The sequence below is a fragment of the Bison bison genome, unplaced genomic scaffold (assembly GCF_000754665.1).
Source record: "Bison bison bison isolate TAMUID 2011002044 unplaced genomic scaffold, Bison_UMD1.0 scf7180017864478, whole genome shotgun sequence".
Classification (NCBI taxonomy): domain Eukaryota; kingdom Metazoa; phylum Chordata; class Mammalia; order Artiodactyla; family Bovidae; genus Bison; species Bison bison.
The window spans coordinates 1,661,628-1,672,172 of NW_011495038.1; the positions used below are offsets into that span (position 1 = coordinate 1,661,628).

The 10,545-nt window shown below is 41.4% G+C and overlaps 1 protein-coding gene across 1 annotated transcript in view; it reads right to left on the reverse strand.

The window, feature by feature from the left end:
* The window catches only part of MAML2 (mastermind-like 2 (Drosophila)), a 402,462-nt gene that overhangs the window by 8,401 nt on the left and 383,516 nt on the right, over positions 1–10,545 (reverse strand). The window contains exon 5 of the mRNA XM_010862134.1: positions 1,019–1,130. Coding sequence (XP_010860436.1) covers positions 1,019–1,130 — 112 coding nt within the window. The remainder of the gene's footprint in view (positions 1–1,018; positions 1,131–10,545) is intronic.

Consider the following 10,545-nt stretch of genomic DNA (forward strand, 5'->3'; position numbering starts at 1 on the left):
CAGGCTTTCTTCACAGTCCAACTCTCACATCCATACATGACCACTGGAAAAACCACAGCCTTGACTAGACGGACCTTTGTTGGCAAAGTAATGTCTTTGCTTTTTAATATGCTATCTAGGTTGGTCGTAACTTTTCTTTCAAGGAGTAAACGTCTTTTAATTTCATGGCTGCAATCACCATCTGCAGTGATTTTGGAGCCCCCCAAAATAAAGTGTGACACTGTTTCCACTGTTTCCCCATCTATTTCCCATGAAGTGATGGGACCAGATGCCATGATCTTAGTTGTCTGAATGTTATATACATAGCTTTATATATACATATATATATCAAACCCAGGTTTGATATATATATATATATATATAGCTGCACAAATCTTAGTTGCAGCAGACCAACTCCTCATTGAGACATGTGGGATTTTAATTCCCTGACCAAGGATCAAACCTGGGTCCCAGGCATTGGGAGCCAGGGGCCTTAACCACTGCACCACCAGGGAAGTCCCTTGCTTTATATTTTACATGTAACCCACTTTTGGTATTTTGAGAGACTTCCTAAAGACGTAATTTGCTTTTCAATTATTTTTTGGTAATAGGGCTATTTGTCTTAGGGAGATGAGCCCAAAGTGGAGACAGAAAGATTGGACTCTATTCAAATAACAAACGGGACCATGAGGGTGAAATATCTGCTTATCTTAACACTGTCTGGGTCAAAATACACTGTTGGGAGAAGAATGGTTGAACCAAGCATTTAGAAAATATTTATGCTTTTTAGACTTTCAGAGGTAATCCCAAGAGCAGTGAAAACCCTGAATGAGGAACAAAAATAAGTTAGAAAAACTTGATGCTTGGACTAAAAAATAGTCCAATTTGGTCCTGATTGAAAGTTAAATGGGAGCTAGAGAAGGAGTCTAAGAAAGATGTTACAATTAAATATGAAATGAGGAAAGGAGGGAATATTAACAGCTGAACAGTCTTCTTCTTTTCACAGTTAGGAATTTTATTAATTTTTAAGAACACTTACCAGAATACTGAGCAGTTGGTTGCATGTTGCCCACATTTCTTCTTTGGTCTTTATAATCTGGTGGTGGCCTTGTCAAATGTCTGTTTATCTGATCTTGTGGAGCAATTTTCTCCTAGAAAACACAAAAGAAAATATAATAAACTGCATTGTTAGTTTCTCACTTGTAAAAATGATTAGATTGTGATTCAAAAAGGTAAGAATATTATTATTCAAAAGGTAACAAATTCTGAATAAACACTGTTACTCAAAAGGTAAGAACAATTTTGCAGTCATAGTTAAGAATCATGGATCTTAGTTGGTTTTTTGTTTTGTTTTGTTTTCATGTTTCAAGCCAGTGGCGAATCATGGACCTTATTTAGAGACTGATCTTTTAGATTTCAATTTCCTTCATAAAAGTTTAGTTTCTACCTCTGGTTAACATTCAACATGTGTTTTGAGTCTAGTAACTACTCTCATTTTCTTTACTTTGCAATTAGCTTTCAGAGAGGACAGATTTTCTGTGACTTCAGAGATAGGTATTTCTAGTTCTGTAGCACACCTGATACATTTTTTGTATTCTATGTACTTCTGGTCCCACCATGTATGAAGGTATAGGAATAAGACTGTCAGGTAAAATGCAGGACACTCAGGTATTCTGTGTTTTTATTTGCTAAATTTGGCAACCTGAGAGATAGGAGGAGATAACCTATCAGATAACTGACATAGGCATTCTGTGCATATTATCTCATTTTCCCTTTCATAAGGTTGATTGCTGCTGCTGCTGCTAAGTCGCTTCAGTCGTGTCCGACTCTGTGCTACCCCATAGACGGCAGCCCACCAGGCTCGCCCGTCCCTGGGATTCTCCAGGCAAGAACACTGATCCTACTTAATCGATAAGGCATGGAAGTGTTAGGTAGGAAGTTAGGCCTGAGGGGTGGCCTGGCCAAGAGGATGCAAGCTGATCTCTAAAGCCCACCCCAGGCACGCCCCAATGCGGCACAGGAGAATTCACAGATACGCTACAAAATAACCAGAGACGGGTCTAACTCCTGCGCATGCGCCCTACGCAGCCAGTAGCTTTAAAAACTAACCAGTGGGGCTTCCCCAACTCCTGTGCGTGGCCACTGATGCAAAGTTGTGTTCTCAAGTGACCTTGGGCAGCCGGGAGCCTATTAAGGATTCATAAATAGTCTATATACACATGCATCTGATTATAACAGGCTGAATTATGGGAAGGACAACCTGTTGTTACCTAACTCGCAACTGTCAATCAAAACTGTCAATCCACGCTCACCTAAATGAATATGTAAAAGCCGCGTCTTTAACAACCTCCCCCACCCCGCCCCCACCTCATCACTCTGGTCCCAGTACCTCTCTTGGCTTGGCCCACCTCTCTCTTGACGTTCTTTTTCTGCTCTTTCTATTCTTCCTTCAATAAACTTGTTTCGGCCATGGGTAAGACCTCAGCTTCTTCTCTGTGTCTTTACCAAGGCCCACCGAGGGAGGGTCCTCTTCGACCTCCCCAAATCCATGAACAGAAGCTTCCTTAGGTTGAGTAACTTGTCCAAGATCACACAGTAGCAGAACTGAAACCTGATCCTGAGTCAAAAACTTAGGCTTTCTGATCACATGATACAAGGGTCTCTTGCTGCTTCGTTTCTCTGCCAACCCATTCTCAGAATCCAGACATTTCCCGGATTCCCTTCTTTTCTTCTTTCTGGTATGAGCCCCCTTTAGATCTTTAGAGTAGGTGAGTTTGGAGGTGAACAGAGGAAATAGGGGCATTGTTTTTATATTAGGCCGAGTGTTCATCGCTCGGTTGTGTCTGAATCTTTGTGATCCCATGGACTGCAGCCCATCAGGCTCCTCTGTCCATGGAATTCTCTAGGCAAGAATACTGGACTGAGTTGCCATTCCCTTCTCCAGGGGAACTTCCCAACCCACAGATTGAACCGGGGTCTCCCGAGTTGCAGGCACATTCTTTATCATCTGAGCCACCTGGGAAGGCCCATATGAGTCCAAAGAATACCGCAAATGTAGCAGGGAAGAACAAATCGAACTCCATGTTAGCTCTGCTCCTTTTTCCTTTAAACTTTGTGCTCTGTTGGCTGTGCTTAGTCATGATGGCTCTGCACCTTCTGTAAAAGAATGTTGCCTAGAGCCTGAAATATACAAGATATCCCATTCTGCGGATGCTGATCTTTAAGAGTCCATTCATATAGAGATAAAAAATTGCAGAACAGAGAATAACATCTGTCTTGTTAGAGGTTTTCAGGAACATTGTCACCTGACCTACCTGGACAGTTGCAAAAACAAAGAATTGGGACACCAAGACATTTGCCATAACTGACCACTCCCTCCCTTACCTTGCCTTTAGAAGTGCTTTGCTGAAAGCCTCCTGGGGTTTTGGAGTGTGGGGGCATGAGCCGCCTGACTCCTGGGCCCTGCAATAAATCTTTCTCTGCTCCAAGCTCTGACGTTTTGTGTTGCTCGGACTCACCGTGTGTCAGGCACATGGATTCGCGTTCAGTAACAGGAACACACCTGCTGGGTTTACCATTCACTGAAGGGAGGATGAAAACACATCATGAGGGACAACCCAGTGTCCCAGCAGAACTGTAGTAGAATATTACAGGATTGGGGCTTTGATTAGGTGACTTAGGGAGGGTCTAAGGAAGAGAGGATTTGTTCTAGGTTGTAAGCTATCAGAAAGTGAGGTCGATTCTATCACTGAGTAAAGAACTATTTGTCGTGCATTCAGCAAAAGACGGGAAATTTTCCTATTTTGTGAGTTGCACAGTGACCTTGTTTGTGTCAGTTTGTAGACAAAATTATGAAGTGGCCTTCTTTTGTCTCATTTTATCATGGTCTCAGAGCAATACCGTCTGAGCTTCATATTCTGTAAAATTGTTTAAGTCCAACAGAAAAGAAAATAGCCTGACTGTGAGTTTCATATCAGTTCTGGACATCAGGAAATGCTTTTGTCTTTCTCAGTATGGATCAGGAAGTTTTTACAATGTTTCACTGCAACTTTACGTGAAGCTCAAAGAATTGAGCTTTACATGAAGCTCAATTTTTCAAAGATAAAAATAATTGGCATAGGTTCAGTTCAGTTCAGTCGCTCAGTCGTGTCTGACTCTTTGCGACCCCATGGACTGCAGCACGCCAGTCCTCCCTGTCCATCACCAATTCCTGGAGTTTACTCAAACTCATGTCCATCCAGTTGGTGATGCCATCCAGCCATCTCATCCTCTGTTGTCCCCTTCTTCCGCCTTCAATCTTTCCCAGCATCAGGGTCTTTTCCAATGAGTCAGTTCTTCGCATCAGGTGGGCAAAGTATTGGAGTTTCAGCTCCAACGTCAATCCTTCCAATGAATATTCAGAACTGATTTCCTTTAGGATTGACTGGTTGGATTTCCTTGCAGTCCAGGGGACTCTCAAGAGTCTTCTCCAACACCACAGTTTAAAAGTATCAATTCTTTGGCGCTCAGCCTTCTTTATGGTCCACTCTCACATCCATACATGACTACTGGAAAACCACAGCTTTGACTAGATGGACCTTTGTTGGGAAAGTAATGTCTCTGTTTTTTAATATGCTGTCTAGGTTGGTCATAGCTTTTCTTCCAAGGAGTAAGCGTCTTTTAATTTCATGGTCCTGTCACCATCTGCGGTTATTTTGGAGCCCAAGAAAATAAAGTCTGTCACTGTTTTCATTGTTTCCCCATCTATTTGCCATGAAGTGATGGTACGGAATGATATGATCTTAGTTTTTTGAATGTTGAGTTTTAAGCCAGCTTTTTCACTCTTCTCTTTCACTTTCATCAAGAGGCTCTTTAGTTCATCCTTTCTACCATAAAGGTGGTGTCATCTGAATATCTGAGGTTATTGATATTTCTCCCTGCAATCTTGATTCCAGCCTGTGCTTCATCCAGCCCAGCATTTCTCATGATGTACTCTGCATATAGGTTAAATAAGCAGGATGACAATGTACAGCTTTTATGTACTCCTTTTCCAATTTGGAGCCAGTCTGTTGTTCCATGTCCAATTCTGACTGTTGCTTCTTGTCCTGCATACAGATTTCTCAGGAAGGTAAGGTGGTCTGGTATTTAAGAATTTTCCATCTCTTTAAGAATTTCCATAGTCTGTTGTGATCCACACAGTCAAAGGCTTTGGTGTAATCAATAAAGCAGAAGTAGATGTTTTTCTGGAACTCTCTTGCTTTTTCCATGATCCAGCAGATGTTGGCATCTGATGTCTGGTTTCTCTACCTTTTCTAAATCCAGCTTGAACACCTGGAAGTTCTTGGTTCCCATACTGTTGAAGCATAGGTTGGAGAATTTTGAGCATTACTTTGCGAGTGTGTGAGATGAGAGCAATTGTGTGGTAGTTTGAACATCCTTTGGCATTGCGTTTCTTTGCAATTGAAATGAAAACCTTTGCAGTCCGGTGGCCACTGCTGAGTTTTCCAAATCTGCTGGCATATTGAGGGCAGCACTTTCACAGCATCATCTTTTAGCTCAACTGGAATCCCATCATCTCCACTAGCTTTGTTCATAGTCATGCTTCCTAAGGTCCCCTTGACTTCACATTCCAGGATATCTAGTTCTAGTTGAGTGACCACACCATCATGGTCATCTGGGTCATGAAGATCTTTTTTGTACAGTTCTTCTGTGTATTCTTTCTACCTTTTCTTAATATCTTCTGCTTCTGTTAGGTCCATACCATTTCTGTCCTTTTTTGTGCCCATCTTTGCATGAAATGTTCCCTTGGAATCTCTAATTTTCTTGAAGAGATATCTAGTCTTTCCCATCCTATTGTTTTCCTCTATTTTTGGCATTGATCACTGAGGAAGGCTTTCTTATTTCTCCTTGCTGTTCTTTGGAATTCTGCATTCAAATGGGGATATCTTTCATTTTCTCCTTTGCCTTTAGCTTCTCTTCTTTTCACAGCTATTTGTAAGGCCTCCTCAGACAATCATTTTGCCTTTTTGCATTTCTTTTCCTTGGAGATGGTCTTAATCACTGCCTCCTGTACAATGTCAGAAACCTCTGTCCACAGTTCTTCAGGCACTCTGTCTATCAGATCTAATCCCTTGAATCTATTTGTCACTTCCACTGTATAATCATAAGGGATTTGATTTAGGTCATATCTGAACGGTTTAGTGGTTTTCCCTACTTTCCTTAATTTAAGGCTGAATTTGGCAATAAGGAGTTCATGATTGGAGCCATAGTCAGCTCCCGGTCTTGCTTTTGCTGACTGTATAGAGCTTCTCCATCTTTGGCTGCAAAGAATATAATCAATCTGATTTTGGTGTTGACCATCTGGTGATGTCCATGTGTAGAGTCATCTCCTTTGTTGTTGGAAGAGAGTGTTTGCTATGACCGGGGCATTCTCTTGGCAAAACTCAGTTAGCCTTTGCCCTGTTTCATTTTGTACTCCAAGGCCAAACTTGCCTGTTAGTCCGATTATCTCTTGACTTCCTACTTTGCATTCCAGTCCCCTATGATGAAAAGGACATCTTTTTTGGGTGTTAGTTCTAGAAGGTCTTGTAGGTCTTCATAGAACCATTCAACTTCAGCTTTTTTGATGTTATTGCTTGGGGCAAAACCTTGGCTTATTGTGGTATTGAATGGTTTGCCTTGGAAACGAACAGAGATCGTCTGTTGTTTTTGCGATTGCATCCAAGTACTGCTTTTCAGACTCTTCTTGACTGTGATGGCTACTCCATGTCTTCTAAGGGATTCTTGCTCACAATAGTAGATACAATATAGTTACAGAAAAATCAATAAATAGAAAAGAAAACCTTGTAACAGATGGGTAAATTAGATGGAAGTCAAATGTGGGCTACCTAATTTAGAACCACTTAAACCATGTATTTCTCAGTTTCCCATCAAATTCCAAACCTTCTAAGTTGAATAAATCAACTATAAAGGGGAAAAAAAAAAGTGGCTTTAAAACAACAACAAACCAAATTCAAATTCTTGTTTCAAAGGAGAAAGACTTGAAAGGCTCAGAGGGAATTTGGGGCATCAAGTAATTCATATAAAACACAATTTTGATGAGCTAAGTGTAAATGAATCAGAAACATATGGATTACATTTCTTTTAAACATGGGTTTACAAATTAAGGGAAAAAGTGGTTGGTGAAACTCTTTCTGGTTTTGCCCAAACCCTAAATGTTCAAGAAACAGCTTGAGATGTTCCATGAACCCAAATGTGGCAATATTCAACCATTCCTGCTGTAAACTATTGTGCAAGCTGAGAGTTTTGATTTTTATGCCAAGCATGGGACTTTCTGAAGTCTTCTCTTTTTCAGAAGCATCCATCCTATTTTCTTATGTAATTAGGTGTTTCTGTTCAAGAAAACAGAATTCATGCACACACACATGTGATAATTAGGCCCTTGGTTCTCCATTAAGGACTAGATTTCAAATCTGGGTTTATTTTTGTGTATATTCAACCTACTTATTGATGTTTTGTTCTCCTGAGGGGTTACTTAGGTTGTTCAAAGAGTAACATATAGTAACATATGTATCTCTGGAACCTCAGTTTCTTAAAGTACTTGTTCACAAATGAGCTAGAGTTCATGGCCTTAAACATGGGCTGTGATAGAACTGCCATCTTGTCACCTGATGGTGCTCCCTTTGTGGTGAAGAGCAGCAAAGACAAGACTCCAACACTGAATGAAGACATCTCTGTTCGCAAGAGAATGACATCCCCAGTCTAAGCAAGTGGAAACCCACAGGCCACCCCTGTGAATTATTTCTGTGCAACATGAAATTTAACTTCACAACCAGTGTCTCATATTCTGATATCTTGAACCCAAAAAGCGAACATAGAAATCATCTTCTGTGGCCCATATCTGTCTTGCTTCAGTTTTGCCATCTCAAAATGTAAAATGTGGATAATTCTAGGACCTCCCTCAAACTCCCCTTGAAAGGATTAATCCTTTTAATTCTGTAAAAACTCAGCATGGTGCCTGGCACAGAGTAGGTACACAAGACACGTTGGTGATTCTGATGCCCGTTGTTAACAAGTTCTACTCATCTCTCTTCTTTGTGTCTCACTGGTGGGAGAATAATAGAGAATAAGGATAATACACTTTTATGAGAAAAATGTCTCCATTTAGGCGCCTATCTAGCCTTGCCAACTGACTGCAAATGACTACAAAGCATATGCTAATGTAAAGTGGCATCAAAGACGGTTTCCTCCTGGATATGCTAAAAAGCACAGGCACCCTCAATGGTGGCCAAACAAAAAGAAATGTGAATGGCTGATAAAAATCACAAAAACAGCAGCCTCATTCCCATTCATCTCCCATAGCTTATGCCCCTGCCCTTTGCACCTGTCCCAGTGGTGACTCAACCGGGGCTCCATGGGAGCTAGGATGGGGCCAGGACAAGACCCTCAGGGGATATCTCCTTGCCTTTTAATGAGAGCTGAAAATCCAGAAATTCAGCCTCTGCCTGCTATCAGTCAACAGATTAGTAGTGTTGATGGCAACGATGAACGTGTACCCAGTGAGCCAATCTTAGATTATCTGTTTTTCTCATCTACTGCCCTTGTTTCCAAGCTGTATTGTTTATGAAGATCATCGAAAGGGAGGGAGTGGGTAGGAGGAATGGAGTTTTCAAAACTGTGATTTATGGTAGAAATTATTTGTGTCATTTAGCCATCCGGTCAGTGGTTCCCCTGTACCTTAGGGCAGCACTCAAGTTCACCTGTAAGTTTATTTCTCACTACTCCTTATTTGAGTCAAACACATTTATTTCTCACTATTTCTTCTCACATTCTCTGGACTCTAAAATTAATTCCATTTTTTCATGTCTTAAAAAAAAGATTGTTATATTATGATTTATACTTTTCACTATAAATTAAATATTTCATAATACAGTCTCAAACTAACCAACAAATACACACATTAGGCTATACCTCTTGGTCTCCAGCCACCCTCCTGACCCAGGGATCAAATTTGTAACTCCTGCATTGTAGGCAGCTTCTTTACCATCTGAACCACCAGGGAAGCTCCCCAAAAAACCAACTCTTTGGGACCCCATGGACTGTAGCCCATCAGGCTCCTCTGTTCATGGGATTTCCCAGGCAAGAATACTGGAGTGGGTTGCCATTTCCTTCTCAAGGGAATCTTCCCAACCCAGGAATCAAACCTATGTTTCTCTCATTGGCAGGCAGAATCTTTACCACTGAGCCACCTGGGGAGCCCTTTATACCTTTATTATAATGCAAATCAAATCTGAATCAAGTACTTATTTGTTGCTAAATTACTTCAGTCGTGTCAGATTCTTTGCCACCCTATGGACCGTAGCCTGCCAGGTTCCTCTGTCCCTGGGATTCTCCAGGCAAGAGTACTGGAGCGGGTTGCCATGCGTGCCTCCAGGGGATCTTCCTGACCCAGGGATTGAACCCACATCTCTTATGTCTCCTGAATTGGCAGGCAGGTTCTTTACCACTAGTGCTACTTGGAAAGTGCCTATTATGCTGCAAATCAAGTCTGAATCAAGTACTTGTTTAAAATGCTTTGAAGTCCTCCCCATTGCTTTTCAGACAATGCAAATTCTGATTTGCAAATGCCTCTGGTCTCTGATCTCTGGCCTCCTAGCCTTTCATTCCCTATCTGTGTACACATGACCTCCCTCAGCAAGCCTAATATGTTGTATACTTTATTGTGCCCGAGTCTTGGAATATGCTGGTTGTTCTGGTTGGACAGTCCCCTGTTCTTCCTTCCATCTCCTTCTTCACCTTCAGATCTTCAGTAGCTATAACTTGCTCTCTGAAATCATTTCTGGTAGTTCCCACATCACAGTATTTAATCATATATATTACAATTGCCTGTTTGACACCTCCAGAAGGCTCTAAGCTCCTTAAGGACATAGACAGGGTTGTCTTGTTTATGGCTGTAGCCCCATTGTGAATTAGTAAATATTTACTGAAGAATTACAGCCCTTATTACACCTGGGTTTCTGCTCACTGCAAAGCTCCTTGAGGATAAATTTGTCCTTATTTTATTTTCTGTGTACCTTAGCTCTATCAACCTGGAGATGGTTAATTTTCCTCTTTCTTCTTTAATTTGGCCAAACAGTTTGAAGGGAATCAAGAAATCTGGAGAAGGGGTTTTGGTCTTAGGAGGAAGGAAGGGTTTGGATCAGTTGTTGAATGTATGAGTTTGAGAATACAGAAGGGACGAGCAGATACTTAGGTAGTATGTGAGCGAGAACGACCTTGCCTTTAAGGTAAAAGTGAAAGTGAAGTCGCTCAGTTGTGTCCAACTCTTTGTGACCCCGTGGACTGTAGCCCACCAGGTTCCTCCGTCCATGGGATTCTCCAGGCAAGAATACTAGAGTGGGTTGCCATTTCCTTCTTCAGGGGAATCTTCCCGACCCAGGGATTGAACCCAGGTCTCCCGCATTGTAGGCAGACACTTTAACCTCTGAGCCACCAGGGAAGCCCAAGCCTTTAAGGTAAAGCCACTTAAATGTGAGGAAATGGGAAATACACTTTCAGTTTCCTTAAAAAAAAAAAAAAAAAAAAAAT